Source organism: Empidonax traillii, unplaced genomic scaffold, assembly GCF_003031625.1.
Source record: "Empidonax traillii isolate 1590-97213 ecotype Southwest subspecies unplaced genomic scaffold, ASM303162v1 scaffold219:size747757, whole genome shotgun sequence".
In the NCBI taxonomy this organism is placed as follows: Eukaryota; Metazoa; Chordata; class Aves; order Passeriformes; family Tyrannidae; genus Empidonax; species Empidonax traillii.
Window position 1 is genome coordinate 575,568 of NW_020955412.1, and position 20,687 is coordinate 596,254.

Here is a 20,687-nt window from a genome sequence, read left to right on the forward strand (position 1 = left end):
AGTATCTGCAGGAAGCTGGCTCTAATAATAACTATGCCATCCCGGTGAAAATGATAATAGCCCTCTATGCTGCAGCCCCTATTGAGGATCAGATGAGTTGAACTTGGCTCTGCTGGGCTCTCCACTGCACACAGCATGCCCCAAAAGAAATCCACCACTGCCTTATGTTCTTCAGTGGTTCTCTGCCATGAAATTACTCATCAGTTTTCGCCAGTATTTTGATGTCTTTTTGTGCTATGGTTGGGATAGAAAATTCATCTGATAGGCAGAAGCACAGGAAAAATGTTCTGTGTCTTTGGGTCAGCTAGAGCTGGATTTTTTAATAAATTATTTTCTGAGAAGTTTATGTTGTAGGTATTTTTCACCAGATGAAATCAACCCATTTCTTCAATTTTTCAAAAGCTCAGACAGTGTTGACCCCATTTTGCAAATTAAGATAAGACTGTGAGTGATTTGGCCAAAGGTCACCCTGACAACAACCTGTAGTCATGTAGAAAAATCTGTCTGTGTCCCTTGAAGGTCCAGAAGAATGTACAGTGCTGAAGTTTTCGGTTAGCTCATGCTATCTCACTTGAGGATTTATTGTTGTGCCTCACAGTCAGCAGGAGTGGTTATAATATATGTGATGCTGAATCAGCCACCTGGTCGAGGAGCTGTAAAACTCCTGTTTGTTATAACTCACTGAAAAGATAACACTAGCAGTACACTATGCACTTTAATGCATACCAAACCCATGAAATCTTCCTGTTCATCTCCTGCTAAAAAAAGCCAGCCATTGATGTCAAGAGAAGTATTGTGTCAGCAAAACTGATAGGGTTTAGTCTAAATACATTTGGCTCCAGAACGCTACAGAATACAGGACTTCTCTAAGGAAGTGGTTGTCTAAACTGTGTGGCCACATTCCCAGCAAGGTCAATAGCATTGCTCACTCACTCAGTGAGGGCCCAAATGTCACCTAAAATAAAGAAACAAATTGTTCAGATTGTGGAGCCAGGAGAATTAATATCTGCTTTATGGATGACTAACTGCATCCCCTCAGTGACTGAGGTGTCTCTGTAGCTGAGTTATAAAGCTTATTTTCCTTTGCATATACTCATTAGTATGCTGATGAGATCTGTAATATAGAAGATTACTCTTATCATTACCATTACAATAACAATACAGCAGCAAGGAGGAATATTTTTTCCAGGAAAGAAAAGTAGAAGCAGGACAAAAGTAACACATTATAATGATGTATGTCAGTCCTGCTACCCTTTTTCTTCAAGCAATGACTGCCTATGTCCTGCTGGCAAAAAGTCTCTGAAATGTGTTCTGGTTTACAGATGAAATAAAAGTTACCCAAACAACTGAACAAAATTTACAACTATTCACCATCGGACAAAGAAACATTACCCTTGACTGCATCCTGATCTCAGCTGAAGTCAGTCTCTGGGAGAGAAAATCTAGAGAATGATACATAAATTACTGAGCAATACCTTCACATCAGCTGATCAACACAAGGGTGTCTATGGGAACGTGACATGGCCATGACATGGATCATGACAAGCCAAAGGTAGATCTAATAAATCATAAGAATGATGGCATTAGAAAAATGCCTTTGGAGTAAGTACATCAGCAATACAATTTTTAACAAAGACCATAAATTCTACAAACTTGGCTGAGTTCCCTTTTTTGACAGCTCCTCTAACTGCTGTATTATAATCCAGCATTTGGATTATAATTTGACCCTGGGGGTCAAATGTCTGTGTTTTATGGATCTCAGTCACATTGCGTAGTTTTTAATTTCCTTGACTTTTCTGTCATGTTTCTTGTGAACAGACTGTTCGTTGCAATCCCTTAATGGAAATCCAGACACTGCCTTAAGCCCCCACAGCTAGTGATGAACTATGACTGTTCCTCGCTGAGGTGTCCTTGTTCTTTCCAGAACACAACTACTGTGTTCACTTCGTGTTTACAGTTCAAGTCACTGAAGACACATGATAAATGTATCATACATTGCTGCCATTGAGGATTCATAGACGACTCCAAGATAGTATAACTCCACATGGCAGGGCAAGAGATGCATAAATGTACAGTGAAGTGCATTTTTGCGGCCCTTTCTTTTTCATTTTCTCCATTACGGTGACTGGCTGGTCTCTGTTTTGAAGCCTATTTGACTTTTCCAAAGCTGCTTTTAAACTCCTGTTAGATAGCTTTTGCCCTCTTGCCCTTTTTGCATCTGCATGCACTTATACTTCTGCACGGAGGCAGGGTAGTATGACTGGCTTCTCTCATCTCCTGCCAATTTCTTTACCACAGTCAGTATCAAAGGTACAGTCCTTAGTGTTAGTAGATGCTACACTGGATCTGGTAGCTGTTGACTGGGATGTAATTGCATAAAATGATAGATTTCTCACCTTGCTAATCCAGCAAATCCTGCATGAATGTTCGTATTGGCACAGAATGGACAAGAGTATATGGTCAGGGACATCTGCCAGGTAGAAACTCCCTGTTAAATTGAAGCCCACAATTTTGTCAGGCAAAGGTGAATCCAGAGCCATGAGTGCACAAGAAGCTCTTGAGGACAAGCAGTGGTGTGGCATGGAACGAAAATAGGACAGCTTCACCACAAAAGCCACTGTCCTGTGAAAGAGCACGTTAAGGATGTTGCTTGTAAGAGTTACAAAAAATATATTGATGATCATGGCAATTTTCATACCAGTATTACAACATCAACATCATTTTACAGGAATGGCTCTCATAAAGAGCTTTTCCTAGTGCTCATAACAATTCTGTTTGGGTAAATTTAATGGAACTTTATTGCTACTTCAGGAAAGGTAAAAGTTTTTAAAATGCCAGAAGACTCACTCTCCGACATCTGTCAGGAGGGGAGCAAAACAACATCCCAGCAACTCCAGTGTGGAGCTACCTAATATCTTTGGATTTGATTCTCTCTGTAAAGTTGACTCAGAAGTGTCATCTGGGCTTGCCTCAACCATTCATCTTTGTGTGTGAGCTCATGCAGCTCTTCCAAAGCCCTGGCGAGATGCCATCACCCTCAGAGATGCTGGAGAGCTGCTGTGGATGAAAATAACTTATTACTTCATGGCTGACACTGGATGCAGTCACTGCAGATGAGTTGCAAAGAATTTTTTGCAAATATCTGCTCATCTCCAAAAGAAATAGATTTAAACCTCCAGTTTCTTTCTAAAATTATCTTGCATCCTTTTGCCAATGGTCATGTATGTCTTCATGGCATTATTACAGGACTGGCATACCCATGACTGGTGCACTGGAAGCAAGTAATTATGTCCCCAAGGGAAGGCAAAGGTTGTAGGAAGCAACCTTGTTTCTAAACTTTGGTATCTGTGGTGCATATTTGTCCATTTGCAATCTGAAATAGTGATGGTCGAAGGAGTCTCGGGAGCTCTGCCAAGAACGGACAATGGTGTGACCTAACCTGTCCCGGGCCCATCAGCAGGAGGGAGCACAGTGATGGACTGGATGGTACTGGTGTCGCTCTGTGATTACACTGGAAAGAAAAAGCACGGTGCTTTTGCTGCTCAGATGAGAGTTTTGACAATGCAGGAGTTCTCTGTTGGCGTCTACTGCAGCTGAGTAGGTTGGTTCAGCTGGTGTACAAAATGGTGTCAACAGCTTTGTGAAGCACTCGCATTCCCTGGCAGGAGCTCAAGGAGCATTTCCAGCAACCTCCAATTACAGTATTAATTACAAGAGATTATCAAGTTCCCCAGAATAGGCCCCAAGCTTCCTTTGGCATGCAAACCAGCAAGGACTTTCTTGTCCACATAGGTAAAGCTCTGTTCAGAATATCATAACTCTAAATATAAATCACCCATCACTGTCAACCTTCCTTAAACAATGCCATCTTAAAATATTGTTATGCATGCAGAACACATGCCTTTCAAAAAGCAAATGTCATGTTGAGTGAACTGCCAATCTGGAGGTTTTGAAAGGATATTTTTATGTTAATTTTGATGATTCTTTCTACTTCTGTCCCATACATGTCTTTTTATATGATAAAGTTTAGAGTCCTAATAATATAGCCACAGTAATATCTCAAAAAGAAGCATCAGGTGCTTTAACCAGATTGCAGATTACAGTTCCAACTGGCAAAATTAGCACATTGTCTTCAAGCAATATATGTGCCTCACTGCAAAAAGCTTATGTCAAGAAGTGCCCCTGCTGGCATGGAGCTAGACTGTCCTTTTACTGGTGAAAAAGCAGATTATTTTGCTGTGGTGTGATTGCTGATCCACTGCTGATATAGGGATATCTTAAGTGGCCTGATTCTCTTCTTGCCCTCTTCAACTTGGATATCCAAAAACTTGGAGACAAATTAAATACTTCTGGTAGAATACATCTCACCAATCTTCTAACATCTAAAAGTCAGGGGTAAAGTCAGTAGCTTAATATCCTACTAGAGAATGAAAAGAAAGGTACTTTCAGAAGACAATCCATCCTAAGATTCCTACCTAGTCCTCTCCAGTGACTGCACAGAAATCTTGTATGACGGACTATTGACTAGACACTTAGTTATTTTTACCCCGATTGGTCTGGCTGTGACTTTTGACTTCTCTGCAAATAATGCTAAGAGTATGTCCCAGCTTCAGTGTTGCTGAACTGAAATACTGTGTTTGAATCCTGGTGTAACCCCAGGTTCTCCTTATACTCATGGGGGAGGAAGAAAAAAAAAAAAAAACAAACAACAAACCGGGAGCTTTTGCAGTTAAAAAATTAAATGCCTTAGTTTCACAGCAAAATTATGTAGTTGGCGCCTGTAGGCATGTGACATACCATCCAGATGTATGTCATTTAGGTGACGTATCATGGGCTTGTCCGTTGCAAAGATAGAACTGCCCAAGGGGTAGGGTAATTTTTTCACCTGAATCAGAAAAACTTTTACATTTTCATTCATAAATCAATGGCGCAGTCTAGTTCATACCTGCTTCTTCTGCTCACTCTTCTCCTGTGCCTCCTTGCTTCATTAATTTTTTCACCTCCTCTCCACCTTTCCATGCAAATCCATCTCAGAATCTATGTTTCACTCTGTCACAAATATGCCTACTTGGAATGCATTACTCACCTTCTCAGATACCAATATTTATCTAAATTTCTTTTAGTGCAATGGGATTTGGACACAATTTCTCTTATCAGTAGTGGAGATATGCCATCATACTACCACAGGGATATCAGCTTCTGTCTGATGCATTGAAATGAATAGTTGTTTTACAAGAGGCTCGAGTGTGAGCAGGAATACATGTGTTGAGCTCCATTCTCCAAAGTGTCAGGCACTGGCTTGAGAATGTGCTAAAGTGCTTGGTGATTCATGGACAGAGTTTCTGTGTTTTACAAGGCTGAGCCAAAGTTCCCTTATTTTTTTTCAGTCACTGAAGTTAACAGAAGCCCTTGTGGATGGGTATTGCAGCATAAATTAACTTCAGTTCAAGAAACAATATTTTTGCAAAGAAAGAAGAAAGTCAATTCTCATTGCATCAATAAGAGAGGAAGGATTCATTGCCTTCTAGAATCTGAAGGAAGAGAACAAGAATTAATTTCCTTTTGCTCACTGCCTTAGTGTCATTATGCCTCATTTTTCTCCAAATGGCTAAGGACTCAAGAAATGGGCAGTTCTTTAATTAGCAGAGCTAGCACAGAGTCCTCTGTACTCAAACATGAAAGTGGCTTAGCAAATATCTAGCTCCTCTAAGGCCAGCTTATGGTGTATATTTGAGTGAAGAACTTCTTCTTTAAAAAAAAAAAAGTCCTCTGTTTAATGGGTAATTTCCCTTGCAAATGGTAAACTGCAAATTAAATGGCAAAAAGCAATTAATTATTGAAATGATAATATCCTTGTAAAGGTTAAGAGGTAATATAAATGAAGTTGCTGTGAGCACATTAATGGAATTACTATCTTCCCCCTTATAAGTGGCAACTGTAACGACCTTGCTAATTAGCTTTTTCATTGGGAAAAGAAATAGCAAAATATGTAGTTTTATTGCAAAAGCACAATCTATGACTAGGTTATTTTTTTACAACATAATATGGAGAGAACTCACTCTTCCCAGAGAGGGTTAAGAGCTGTTCCCAGAGAATGAATGGAAGATGAGTGAAGCCCACATAATCCAGGACGAGATGGTTAATGATCTGCTATACCAGTTAGATATGCACAAGTCTATGGACCCTGATGGGATCCACCCTGGAATACTGAGGAGACTGGTGAAAGAATTTGCCGAACCACTCTCAATCATCTAACAGGAGTCCTGGTTAACTGGAGAAGTTCAAGCTGACTGGAAAATTCAGAGGTGTAACACCCGTCTACAGGAAGGGTCCAAAGGATGATCCAGGGAACTACAGGCCTGTCAGGCTAACCTCAGCTCCCAGCAAGGTTATGGAAGAGACAGATCATCCTGAGTGCCACTGCATGGCTCATGCAAGACAACCAGGGAATCAAGCCCAACCAATGTGGATTTTTGGAAGGCAGGCCCTGCTTGACCAATCTGATCTTCTTCTATGACAAAGTGACCTGCTTCATAGATGAGCGGGAGGCTGTGGATGTTGTCTATATACACTCCAGTAAAATGTTTGATGCCATCTCCCACAGCATCCTCCTAAAAAAACTGGCTGCTTGTGGTTTGGACGGATGGACTCTTCAAAGTGTAAAAAATTGGCTGGATGGCTGGGCCCGGAGAGTGATGGTTAGTGGAGCTAAACACAATTGGAAACCAGTCCTTGTGGTGTTCCCCAGGGTCCAGTTTTGGGGCTAGTCCTGTTTAACATTTTTCATGATGATCTGGACATGGGGATTCAGTGCCCTCTCAGTAAATTTGAGGATGACACCAAGCTAGGTGGGAGTGTTTATCTGTTGAGGATAGGAAGGCTCTACAGAGAGACCTGGACAGACTTGATCCATGGGCTAAGGACAACTGCATGAGGTTCAACAAAACAAAGTGCCAGGTCCTGCACTTGGGTCACAGCCACTCTATGCAACAATACAGTCTGGGACAGAAGTGGCTTGAGAGCTGTTCAGCAGAAAGAAATCTGGAGGTGCTGTTTGACAGCTGGCTCAGTATGAGCCAGCAGTGTGCCCAGGTGACCCAGAAGGCCAATGGCATCTTGGCCTGAATCACGAATAGAATAGCCAGCAGGACGATGGAAGCGATCATTCCCCATGTATTCAGCACCGGTGAGGTTGCACCTCAAGTGCTATGTTCAGTTGTCAGTCCCTCACTTTAAAAAGGGTATTGAGGTGCTGGAATGTGTCCAGTGATGGGCAGCAAGATTAGTGAAAGGACTAGAGAATATGTCTTATGAGGAGTGGGCGAGGGAGTTGGGTTTGTTTAGTCTCGAGAAGAGGAGGCTCAGGTGGGGACCTCATCACTCTTTACAACTCCCTAACAGGAGGTTGTAGTGAGGCGGGGCTGGTCTTTTCTACCGTGCCTGCAGTTGAGAGGATGAAAGGAAATGGCCTTAAGCTGAGACAGGGGAGATTCAGATTAGATATTAGAAAATTTTTTTTCACTATTAGGGTGATCAGGCATTGGAATAGGTTGCCCAGGGAGGTGGTGGAATCACCATCCCTGGAGGTGTTCAAGAGGCATCTGGATCTGGTGCTGGGTGATATGGTTTAGTGCTTTAGGGGTCACAATGGTAGTGCTGGGTTGATGATCTTAATGGTCTCTTCCAATCTTGAATAATCTATGATTCTATGAAGCTTTTGATAGAAACAGGAAAAAATGCACTTGAATAGCATATGAAAACTACTTGTAATTTAGAAGGGGCCAGAGCAAAAGATGAACACTGACACACAGAGCAAGATACACCTCTCTTCAGCTTGCTGCAGTTTCCTTGTCAACACAAGGTATGGCCTGAACATGATTCAACCCACTGTGGCTGAATAGGTGCATACTGCTCACAAAGTGTCCTGTGCAAGGCAGGTGGCCTGGGCTCTGCAGTTCAGTCTGTGTCTCAGATACTCCTTGTGCAGTATTGTTAATACGAGGAGGTACATAATACGCCTATACCTATATATGTATTATAAATATACTTATATAATCCATATATCTTTATTATAAATACAGATATATCTAATAAATGTACACCTGTGTAGGTGTATGAATGCTATATACATACTGGATTTCCTATTGACAAGCCTTTTAGAGACCTTTAAGCTTGGTTCTTTCATCACTGAGAGCGTTTTGGAATCGATACACTGGAAAGTGGGTTCTGCATGGGTTTCTGACAAGAGCTCGCATTACAATTTCTGTTTGAATGATTCTGTGCAAAATTTCAGAGGTTCCAGCTTCCCAGAGTCCCTGAGGTCTATACGACACTCAGGGCGATGGGGAGGGGAGGAAATGAGGTTCTGCCTGGAAAATGAATTGGCCTTTGTCCCCAAAGAAAGGATTTTCAGCTTTCCTTTCTAAAAAAACCAGAAATCATTAGCCTTATCCTTGGGAATGTGATCTAATAGGGTGACCTAGATGCAAGTGATTGCTGGAGCTCAGGGAGAGAGGGATCTCAACTCTGGTTCTGTAGAAAAAGGCCGAGGGAGGAACAGGACGCTGCCTTGCACTCTTTTCTCAGACACACCTACTTTAAGCAAACTGTCCTGCTGAAGTCGCCGTTGGTTTCTGCAAAGGCACCTCAGGAGCCTCAGGACAGGGGCCCAGGGCGGTTTAAGAATCCCACAGGTTTTGTGGAGAACAGAAGCAAGCTCTGCTCTCTGCCCCCGCTTTTCACACGCACGCCCTTCCCCGTCTGCAGCCGCATCAAACGCTCCGGGAGGGGCGGGGGGGGGCAAGGGCAGAGCCAGTGCCAGCCCCGCGGGGCCGGGAGGTGCGAGGCTCCCCGTGCCCCGGGCTCACCAGCCCCGCGCCCGCTCCCGGCCCCGCCGCCCAGCGAGTGTCACTGTCGAGCAGCGCAGAGCCGCGCCCGCCGCCCCGGGTACCCCCCGCCGCCGCAGCATCGCCACGGCTTAGCCCCTGCTCGTAAACTGGGACCTTCTGCCGAAAGCCGATCCCCGACTGAGGCTTTAAAGTAAAAGGAAAAAAATCTTCTTAGTTATGCACGTGTCGTTAAACAAACTCGGGTCTCAGACGCGCACGCCATGAAGCGCAAGAGAACACCGCGGAGAGACCTGCTCTTTGTACATTCCCCGCATCTTCGTTAGCAGCATCTGGGAAAGATAGACAGATGTTCCCCTCGTAAATAAGATGACGCTATTAAATTATTTCTATTGGGTGTACATGCTTAGAAAACAGCCTGCCAGGGGATGAGCATTCTTGCTGGGAAACTGCTCGTTCATCATCCAGACGTTCCTTATTTTTCAAAGTCCGCTTGGAAACAGTGGAAATTTCGGATTTAAACCATACACATGTTTTTCCTGAGCTTGTGCAGGACTAAAACAATTCCCTGGTGAAAGAAAACGGGTCTGGGACATGTCATCCCAGAGCTCTGTCACCTTGGCAGTGTTTGTGAGGGCAGACCAGGCATTCCTCCCTTTAGTCGTGGGGCCAGTGCAGAATAAACCTCCCTGGCCTCTCCCACAGCCACCAGCCTTGTCAGTTAACAGGACACAGAAGAGATAATCACTAGCCTAATTTGCTGTAGCTACTATTTTAGAGCCTTGCAAAATGCAGACCACCTGGTGGCTTTTATATACTAGATGATAAGTAATAACTTTATAAAGATGAAAGAACATATGGAGGGTTTATGGCAAATAATAAAGATTGTTTCCCTTTTTTATTTCACATTGACATGTTATTTGTATGTGCATACAGAGATTAAAAGACTGATGTTAGCAACAACAGCATTATATCTAGTAAGACAACTATCCTTCATAAATGTGCCAACTTCTGTTCATGAGTTGTCAGTAAGAGAATTAAAAAAAATTACCATAATGAGAACCACCATTAAAATAAATATTAATCATAATGTTGTATTGGAGTGGAAGTGGAGAAAACATCTTTTGGTTAGAGCTAACTTTACAGGCCAAGATTCAGGTTTGGATGTAATAGGTCAAAATCTCAGGAGTCTAGTTCCATGCACAGAAGAAAACATGAAATTTGTTTGACTTGGAAGGACACCATATGGATTTATCAGGATCTGGTCACTTTAATATGTTTTCTTACATTCTTTTGAGAAATTTGCAGGTGTTAGAGTTGTGGTTCTCTTTTTCTTCCCATTTAGCTGACTTTTTTTTTCCCCAGCTGCTGCATATTGGACATAATTTCAGGCAAATACATTAATTACCAGATTATTTCCCTAACAGTACTTGTCTGTTTGGTTTTTAGTGACTGTATTTGAATAATTGGGTTGACTTTCTGTTGCTCCCAGTACATAGCATCAAGTCTATTGTTCTACTTACTCCTTTCTTTTTCATTTAAAATCGAGTACAGACATGACCTGAAGATCCAGTTTTGTAAGATGCTCAGAACCATGTTGGTGTGATCACTCTCCTGCAGACCACACAACAGAAAACGCATGGTGACTTGAAATATCAAAACCTCTTGATTCTTTTTCTGGTCAAAGACTGAAGAATGAGATGGAGGTTTGGTAGCTGCTTAATTTTCCTTGGGGTTCAGAAACATACATACTCTCCTATAGCATTTTATATTGTCTTACAGGATGTGGAGTAATGAAAGAGTCTGTGGCCAAGCCTGGGATGTGTATGTTAGTCAGGATTGATTTAGGTACAGTGATGGGATTTTCTGTCTTTATTCTGCTGTGCTGATTAGCTCCATCAAATCTGTAGGGCCAGATTAGTAGCAGCTTAGTCAATGGATTGAGGAGAAGCAAAGTGGTAAAATCTATAAGCATATTTTCCCATCTCCCTTCTAGGGTAGTTTTCTGACGATGTATTCATGGGTGTTTGACTCAGTCTGACTTTAAGTGGTTCCAGCAGTGGATAATCCACAGCTCAGGTTCCCTCAACCAACTATGAAGCTTTCTCACTCACAGATTCTCTTAAAATTCAGAAGACCAGAACCAATTTTAAAACCAGCTGCTATTTCAGTGTAGACAAGACCCTGGGGACCACGTATTTTGTTATTGCTCTGCTCTAAGGAGGTCTCTCTGCTTTTGTGGTTAGAAGAGAGATTGCAAATCCTGAAGCACCATGTGATTATTATCTTTTTCTTTTGGATAGGTTAGATGTGGATAGAAATATTTCAGCTAACTTTCCCAGTAAAAATACTTGTAAGCACAATGATCCCTGAAAGGGGCAGCAAACGCTGCTGCAGCTGAAGCATGTTGAGTTATAAACATTAGGAAAAAAATGAAATAAGAATTTGGATGTTAACTTATATATACCATGTGTTTGTTTCTAATCAAAACAAAACTCCTTCTTTGACTGGAATGGATTGTGAAAAAAAGTCACTTTCCCTGCAAGTGACTAAGTCATGCAGCCAGCTTGCGGGGGCACTCAGAGACAGTTGGCAAGATAAGATGCTTCAGGAGAGATGCAGAATTCAATGTACAGTTTGCATGAGGGAAAGCAGAATGGCAGCAGCTCAGGGAGTGAACAGGCCATATAAGGGAAGTAAATGAACTGCTGTGGAGATGCCATTAGCAAAGCAAACACTGACTTGGGGACCTTGGCATATACCATGGAAGAGATAAATTGCATGAATAAAATGCATGCTTGTTTCCTTCTCCCTAGGTTTGCAAAGGCAGTTTTAACTGAGAAACAGTTTCCATGTGTGAAACAGAAGTTTTTCCACAGTCATTTTAATGCCAAGCAATTTCTACCCATGTCTGATCCCCTCCAACACACGCCTAATTTAGGCATATTTATCACAGTTCCTTTATAATCCAGGCCCTTGGCTAGGGAAAGAAGGACAGACCGGGTCTTTAAACAATTGTGGATTTATTAACAGTACTCAATTCTTCTCTTTCTTTACACCAAAAGCACAGTTCAAATGACACAATAATAGCTTAGTATCCCTGTCATTTCAGGTGTTGGTAAAATGAATAGCAGGAGGTAAAACACCTGACTGAATCAAGTGAAGGCATGAGCATGAAGGCATGAAGAGAGTGTCTACACTCATCAAGAAGTGCATAGCTCCTTGCAGAAGTGGAGACCCGAGAGCTATTGCACGCTTAAGGGTGGAGGCTTACCACCAGGCAGAAAGGTGATTTAAGGGGAGGATGCTAGAATGGTATGCTGTGGAGCAGGCTCCAGCCCTCAGACTTGGGAAAGTCACACCAGCTCCCTTTCTGTCAGACACCCCCTGGGCACATCCACATTCATGTTTTGGTGTGGATCAAGGGTGTGCTTTTGAAGTGAATCTCCAGAGCATCCTCACTTACCACGCTTTGTTTCACCCAACAGTGATGAGTACACAAAGTGGATTCAGATGGGACTACAGCAGCAGACAGGTGCCAGCAGTGCATCAGATGAGTTCTGAGCACTCATGGGGCTCTTGGTCCATAGGTGCAGGCTGGACTGAACCTGAAGAAAAAACTATGGAAAAGCACAAACACCATTTAGGTCCTCAACACCATCTGATCGGATCAGATTGACCCACGTTACTTGCTAATATAAATGTATACTAGGTGGATATAGCCTAGAGGTGTCAGCTGTGTGCATGGCTGGCTTGGGGTTATGCCTTTATTGCCTTCCTTGTGAAGCACTTTATTACATATATTCTAGCACTCAGCCTATATTTAACCCACTTCTTGGATTTGAAGCTCATCTCCCTAAAGAATATACTTGAAATATTAGGATGGAAGAGTTGATCGTGCTAGGTACTTTCCAATCTATTTCTTATCCCTTGAGAAAATATGCATTTTCAATAGTGCTTTGATTTTAAGAGCTTGCACTATGGGTAAAAAAAATAGGAGTCTTATTTTAAAAATCCAATAAAGTAGCTTTGTAATTAAATTCTGAACATGGCTGTTGTTACTATTAAATGCTGTAAATGTAGACTGAGTGCAATAAACCTCCCTTTCATTTAGCATTAATAATATTAATGAATGGTATTTAAATCACACACCATGTTCCAGGACTGTAAAAGAAACATTAACAAAAAGATTTTGCATGTCTGGTGCTGACATAATTTAAACCTGGCATAAAAATGTCTTATATCTGAAGAATTTATTCAAGTTTCTGGGCGTAGAGGAAAAACCAGAATAGGATATATCTCTTTCCCCCAGAGGCAACTCCTCCCCAAAACTTTCCCACTTAAGACACTCTGGGAAAGGGCTGGATCTCTCGTCTCTTCGCTTGACCTAACGTAGCCGGGACGAGCTGCTAGGTACTGTGGTCACATTTACTCTCGCTGTAGACCAACTCCCGAACTGTTGCGATCAAAATGCTGGATCAGCAGCTCGCATGCAGAGACAGACACACAGTTCTTATCACACGCGCACCATCAGGATATTAGCCCATATTTTCCCATGTAAGGACTGAAGCCTTACCCCTTTCTTTCTAGCACTCCTTCTTCTCTGGCTTTTTCCTCCTCTCCTGCCTTTTTCTCCCCTCCATCCCCGACTCCACCGCCCCGCGCACCCCGCACTCAGACGCTGAGCCGCGGCAGGCGGTGAGGAGTCCCCGACCGGCCGCGGGAACCCGGGACCCACCGCTCCGGCCCCCGGGGAGCTGAAACCGCCCCGCCTCAGTCCCGAGCGGGAGAGGGAAGCTGGGACCCACCCCCGCTCTGACCCCGCGGAGCCGGGACCACCGCCCCGCCCCGTAAGGGCTCGAGGCGGCGCCCCCGTCCTCCCGTTCGTCGCTCCCCGCGCCGCCGCCCGGCCCCCTCGCCCCCGGCCCCGTCCGCGGCCCCGCAACTGCGCCGACCGCGGCGGGTCCCGCCCGGGGAGGCGGCGGCGGGGGAAGGGGGAGGAGAGGCGGCGGAGTGCGTTGCCTCCCGAGGAATCAAACGGGGTGGGGGGGGGGGGTGAGAGAGGAACGTGCGGAGGAAGGGAGGGAAGGACGGGCCGGGCTGGGGAGGGTCCCGGTCCCGCCCGCCTCGGAGCTGCCGCGTCGCCTCCGCGCCGGGACCGCGGGGAGAGTCGCTTGGGGCGGCCGCCACCCGCCGGCCCCGCGCCCATGTGCTCCCGGCAGCCGCGGCGGGCAGCCTCCACGCCCGGCGTGTCCGTAAGTACCCCTGCGCTCCCCGGCACCGCGCCCGGCCCCATCCTGACGCTCCCAGAGTCCTCGCCGCTCCTGCTCATTCCAGACCCCAGCCCTCCCTGCACTCCCTTCCTTTCTCGAACCCCTGCCCTCTCTCATTCCCTGTACGCTGCATCCCTTGCAGGAGTCCGAGTCCCCGTGGCTTCAGAACCTCTTTCGCCTCCGCGACCCCTTCCTACCCTGCACAGCCATATCCCCTGCATACTCTGGACCCTATTCCCCTCTCCGGGTTCCTTGTCCCCGTTCCGACACCTAGCTCGGCCGCATCTCTTACCCATTGCACGGAACCCTTCAGACTCCCTTCCTGGATCCCCAGCCCTCTCATCCTCTTGTCTTCCCGCATCCTTCCCCTCCCGGGCCCCCGTCCTTCCCGTATCTCCCTGCCATCCCGGACCGCTCTCCCTTCCCATCCCGCTGTTTCCTGGCTCTCCGTCCTCCTCGTCCCCTGGATCCCCTACACTCCCGGCACCTCTGCCTTTCCAGCCCTTCCCCACCCGCATTCCCCTTTATGTCTCGGACCCCCTTTCCTTCACAGTCTGCTCTTCCCGGACTCCCTGTCCTCACAGCCTCTTCGCCTCCCACATCCTCTACCCCTCCTGGAGCCCCTGCACCCCAGCCCACCCCTCCCCGGCCCCCCCGCCCCGCACCCTGCTGCGCCCTCTCGCCCAGCAGCCTTTCCCTGGCATCACCCCGGCGAGTTTTGGTTCCAGACCGCCGCCTTCCCTCGGGGGAAGCCGTATCTCTTCGCCGCCCCCTCCTACTCCCGGAGGGGGGGGAGCGGGGTTTCGGGGCCGGAGGGGCGAGTCCGCCTCCCGTGAGAGCGCCCGGGCTGTGGGCTGGCAGGCTGCGGGGAGGCAAAGCTGCTGCCTCGCTGGAGCCGGCGGGGGTCCTACCATGTCGTCCCCTATTTTTAGCAGTACCGCTTCCCCCGATTCAGGGAATGATCTCCCCTAAGTGCCGTGACCCACTTTGGCTTAGACTTTTGGTGCCACGCCAAGACACAGACAGATCCTTCTCTAAATGATGCCTCTGGAGGAATGGCGACCCCCCATGCCTCTCTCCCAAGTTTTTATCCCCAGGGGTTTGGCGTTTTTCAGGTCGAAATGTATTTCTGTGGATAGGCTATGGGTAGATAGGTGTACTCTTCCTCGGTAGCAGTATAGGATTTTTTAATGTTATAGAAGACAGTTCTTTTTCTTAGTGTTTTAAAAGTAAACAAAACTTTCATGTGGTGCACATGGTTAATTTCGCTTCCAAACTTTCTCTATGCTCCCTCCTTGTGCTGAAGTCGTATTCATTTTATTGCCTGTTCATGAATTGGATTCACTGATTGGCGTCTAATCATGCTTAGAAGAAGCAGCCCCTGTAAATAGCTATCAGAATTAATTTGGCAGCAACTGTGGGAAATGATCATAAATTTACAAATGCAGTTGGAATAATGATCCAACATGAATTTAACAAGAAATACATCTCTGATATCTGGGAACAGCATGTAGGTTTCTATGACAGTCAAATGCACTTGGTCCTGAGCTTAGAGGCTGGGAGTTGTCTGAGGAGGGTGCAGAGGGGTTTGAACTGGGAAGAGGCAAAGAAGAGGTGGGCTGAATGCAAGCAGGAATAATGAGAGACCTCTATGTTTTAATCATGTGCTGCTTGAGGTTGTGTAGAGGTGAATCCAAAGGATATGGCAATGTCTTAACTTACCAGAAGCCCACTCAGAGTTTGGGTTCCTGGCACTTCTGGCGCCTTTTGCACAGGGATGCCAAACAACTTGGAGTGCTGGGAAAAATGTCGTCTCGTAACACTTCTTTTGGGGTGTGTTAATGTATTTTACCACTGTCACGAGGGTCTGATCTGGAACTGCCTTAGGCACGCACTCTGAGTGGTTTTGCACTAAAGCTGTGGGGCCAGGTACACGTGAACATACATGTGAATGTACATGTATATGTGAAGTACATTCTCCAGGCATTGCAGGAGGAATTTCTGGCTAGCCAAGGATAAACAAGGCCTCATATTTTTTTTTCTATTGGCACTGGAAAGATCATGATGCACAGTGGGGAAAAGTGAGTAGGCAAGTACATAGGGAGCCCCTGAAGGTGGCTGCAGAGTATTCGTGGATGTGCACAGCAGCCTGTGTCAGCTGAGCTGCCTACCACCACTGTCACACCAACCATGGTAGCTGGTACCACTGACAGTGATTGTAGGGTCCCCTTGCAAGGATGGGACAGAAAAGTGATATGTCTTATTCAAAAGTCCCATAGGCAAACAAATATTTTTTCTAATGTAAGTATTATTGAACTCGTGTTTTTCTCCTTCTTTTTTGTGTTTTGCTGTTTAATTAGGGACCTTTGACTTCGTGATGGGAGGAAATATCCCTCTGGTTGTTAGGATCCGAGCTTCGCCCTGTACGAGGATTTGTCAAGGCTGAGAGACTCCGGATTATCCACAAACGTCCTCTAAAATACACAGTTACTTTTGTGTCTTTCCATCGTGGGGGGTCTTGGAGCAGATACAAAGATGGCCTCCAGCCTCACATGTGCCGGTGTCATCTGGGCCTTCCTCTCCTTCCTCTGTGCTGCTGCCTCCTGTGTTGGCTTCTTCATGCCCTACTGGCTCTTAGGGTCTCAGCTGGAGAAGTCTGTTTCCTTTGGCACTTTCCGGAGGTGTTCCTACCCGGTGCGGGATGAGAGCCGCCAGATGACCGTGATGGTGGAGCAGTGTGGCCGCTATGCCTCCTTCCAGGCCATCCCAAGCGCTGAGTGGAGGATCTGCACGGTGGTGACGGGCCTGGGCTGCGGGCTGCTTCTCTTGGTGGCCCTGACAGCGCTCATGGGCTGCTGTGTGTCTGAGCTGATCTCCAGAACCGTGGGCCGGGTGGCAGGAGGCATCCAGTTCCTGGGGGGTAAGTACTCATGCAGGGAGGGGACAGGGGCATCCAGGCTACTAATTTGTATGTGTGGAGACTCCCCTGGTGCTTTGGGATGAGGAGGGGGTGAGTCAAGCTTTCTGCTGGCAAGGGCCACTTGGCTCTTTTGATGACTGAGCTGGTTATCTGGATGTCTGAATGTGGCCCAACAATACAGTGGCCTGTGGTCACTCTCTCGTGCTCAAGTCCCTGTCTGGTCCTTATGTGACCTTTGAGAGTTGCATGGCAAGTCAACTTCTGTGGGCCAGCACAGTGGTTTTGTGGGCTGTAGTTTCCAGCAGAGCTTAGCTGGGATGGAGGTACCTGGAGAAGCCTGGGGGCTACAGATAGCCATGGAGTATCGTGGTTTGGCAGAGGAGAGGCTGTGTTCTGTGGGAACAAGCTCTCTTTCTCCTTCCTACCCCCATTACTGGCAAAGCTCCCTCCGCCTCTGCTTTCTGCACCTGTGTGTATCTGGCAACAAGCTTGTGGCCCATGTTTGAAGTGTGGATTGTTTATCCCTGGTGGAGGTGGCCCACCATCTCCTGGGAGGGGCTGGCTGATCCACACTGCCCACTGATGGTGTCATAGGTTTGTTGACTCCATGGGCTAGACAGTGTGTGGGAGAATTACCTTCCCTCCTTTTCCTAGCTTGTAATTGCATGGCATCTTTATAACTGTGGAGGATTTGAAGAATAAGAGACAAAAAACAGGATCCTTAAGCATGTTTTCATAGGGCAGTTTTCCCAGTAAATCATCACTCTCTTGTCATCGGTGACATGCAGCTCCGTGGCACTCGGTTTTGCCTGCTCCAAGCGCTCCACTGCACACATGCAACTTGCCCCCATAAGGTAATGTGTTTCCCTGAGCTGTGGGTTCTGAGGCAGTACAGGCACCATTTGGGTATCTTGCCGTGTCTAGTCCCAGCCAGGGCTGCAGTGGAACCCTTACCTCTTTCCCCTCCAAACAGAAGCTTGCCCTGCCAGGCAATCTGGATACATCCTGCATCTGCATCTCTAAGGAAGCACAAGACAAAAACTCCACCGCTTGTCCAGTTTGGTGTAGACAGCTGGTGCAGGGAGAGGGCCCTGTGCCAAGCCTCCAGCTACGCGATGCCAGCATAACTCCCTCCTGGCTGCCAGGAGCCCTGCCTCCAACTTTTTGAGTAGTTTCTGCACTTCAGAGCAAGCTGACCCCGTCACTTCAGCCTTCCCTCAGCTTTGCGACCCCCAGGCATTCCTGTGTTTAATCTGGCTGACAGTTTGAAAGTGCAGCAGCTGCTGGAGAGTTAACTCTATTGGGAGCTGTGGCTTCTTGAAGCCTGCTCCATTATACAGTTCCAGCCAGACAGCCGGGCGTGGAGGAAATTTTCAGTTCAGTGACAATCTGCAAGCCCGCTTGGTCTGACTATTTTCACTTAGAGCTATCACAGGCTTTAACCATCCTCTTTTTCCAACTGCTGTCTCGGCTCATCTAGTTTTAATTTGCGTTTGGCCCCTTTCTTGTGACCGTGCTTCCCTGCTTGCCTGTGGAGCAGGGCTGGCAGAAGAGCTCACAGCTGCTTGCTTACAGCCACCCCAGCAAACAGAGCAGCTCCAGTGGTAGGGGCTGCAGGAGGAACCGTGCTGCTCCATGAGAGTGATGTGGGCTCAAGGTGTGCACCCTTCTCTGAGACAGGATGGTGGCTCCTGTGTCAGAAGGTGAGAGGTCCCTTCAGAACACACCTTTGCCACCTCTGGAGCTTGTCCAAGGTGACAAGGCAGCATCCCATCCTGCCTGCTTGTCCTCAGTACGTGACAATTCAAAGAAATGTGAACTTGTCATATGAAATGAAAATTGCCAACAACTTTGCTTACAGTTCAGAAATTAGTTACACAGCATGTCTAATTTTCCCTTCTACTGGCTTTTATGGTTGTTCTCGCATTTCCAGCACTGCTGGAAGTGTGTAAGAAATGACCAAAGTGAGAACCCATAATTTCTTAACGTGCTTAAAACCCAACTGTGGGGATACAAGGTAGAGGCCAGGGGGTGAAAGCCAATAATTGGGATAAACTGAAGGGACATATTAGGGTAAAGGTCAGGTTCTTACATCCTTCATCAGATCCTTAGCTGCTATAAATCAGTATAGGTTAATTTTAAATGGCATGACTATATTCACTCAGATGTCTAATTTAGGCATTGTAATTATTATGTTGTTTTGTATCAAGATAGCCGTGAGCTGCTCATCGTACTTATGAACAGGGAATGCCAGCTCTTTATTCCCTGTATTGCAGTTGTAGGTTTAGCTATATACCACGATGTGCACTTTGAATATGGCTCAGTGGCAGTACAGTGATTGTCATTTTAATTGGCCTCCACTTAGAGATCTGATCAAATAAAACCCTCACAAGTACTATTTTTAATTGGAGAAAAGAATTCCCACTTATCTTTATATGAAGAAAAAAACCTGGGGAAATAAGCAGCCACTGAGTGATGCTATTAATTCATCCTCTGTGTTAGGACAAGGAGATGGCTAGATGGTTTCACTTTTTTTTCATCTGAGTCATCTGCAACAATATCCTGCCGTGGCTCCTGCTCCAGTGATGGAGGATGAGTGTGAGAATAAACCATGTTTCTCTTGAAGTTAGAAACCAGCATAAAGACAGGCTCTGTGTAGCTAGCTTAGGGCTTTAGTGGTGTTTCTGTAGTATAGGATCCACATAATTTTCTCAATATGATTTAAAAACATGAACTTGAGGAGGATATAAGCCAATGGACAATGGAGTATTATGAGAGGCCCAAGAGCAGGTGAGATGTACAAGCCACTGGAGCTATGGTGAGCCAAAGCACTAAGGTTGCTAAAACTAACTTACTGCATTTTAACATTAGAAGCATTTTCACTGCTATGAAGAGGTGGCAGAGAGGTTTGCTTACCAGTGGTGGAAAGAAAACCTTTCTTCCTTTTCCTTTTCTTCTAGCAGTGTAAAGGAGGAATAACTCCAAGTAGGTCAGTGGAATAACACCTGTAAAAAAATAGTGTGCCTTGTGCTACCTAAACAGTGCCAAGGTTTTATGCCTGGGATTTCCCCAACTTGCATGTGGCAGCTCATGGAAGTGAATTATTCATGACTGCTTATACCATAAATCTGCTCTTCTCATAAAAATTGAATGGCAGAACCTGCAAGAAATTGTGGATCCGCGCAGAGTCAGAAGGGCTCTTTGGATATTGCTTGATCTTACATACTTAGTCTGCATTTGCTATTTCAAGATGATCCTGGCTACAGACCATACATGTATTTTAAGATGACTCTGGGATGATACATGTTGAGTTTCTGTTCCTACTAGTAAGATTGCATCATAGACTTTTCCTGCCATTTGCAATTATGGGAACCGCTTCCATGTAAATGATCATGTGGCAACTCTGTAGCCATTACAGCAACTGCTTACGTGAAAAACAATGCTTTTAGCTTTTTCTAAGGCAATTTGGTGGTGGGCGACAAGAAGCAGCCAACCCCCCAAGGCCAGCCTTTTCTGCAGTGGCTGTCGGTGGTCTGTAGTCCACAGCAAGCAAACTGCTGCTGTGATGCCTCAGAACATGCTTGCAGGACATCTCTGTTGGATTGCTTCGAAGAACTGACAACTGAGGTAAAAGTTATGCTGTCTCTA

General features: G+C 45.8%; 1 protein-coding gene across 1 annotated transcript in view; it reads left to right on the forward strand.

Moving 5' to 3' along the window:
* The first annotated feature begins 13,881 nt into the window (after nucleotides 1-13,881).
* LHFPL6 (LHFPL tetraspan subfamily member 6) overlaps nucleotides 13,882-20,687 on the forward strand; it is a 143,004-nt gene continuing 136,198 nt past the window's right edge. The window contains exons 1-2 of the mRNA XM_027887709.1: nucleotides 13,882-14,101; nucleotides 16,480-17,039. Coding sequence (XP_027743510.1) covers nucleotides 16,655-17,039 — 385 coding nt within the window. The 5' untranslated portion in view covers nucleotides 13,882-14,101; nucleotides 16,480-16,654. The remainder of the gene's footprint in view (nucleotides 14,102-16,479; nucleotides 17,040-20,687) is intronic.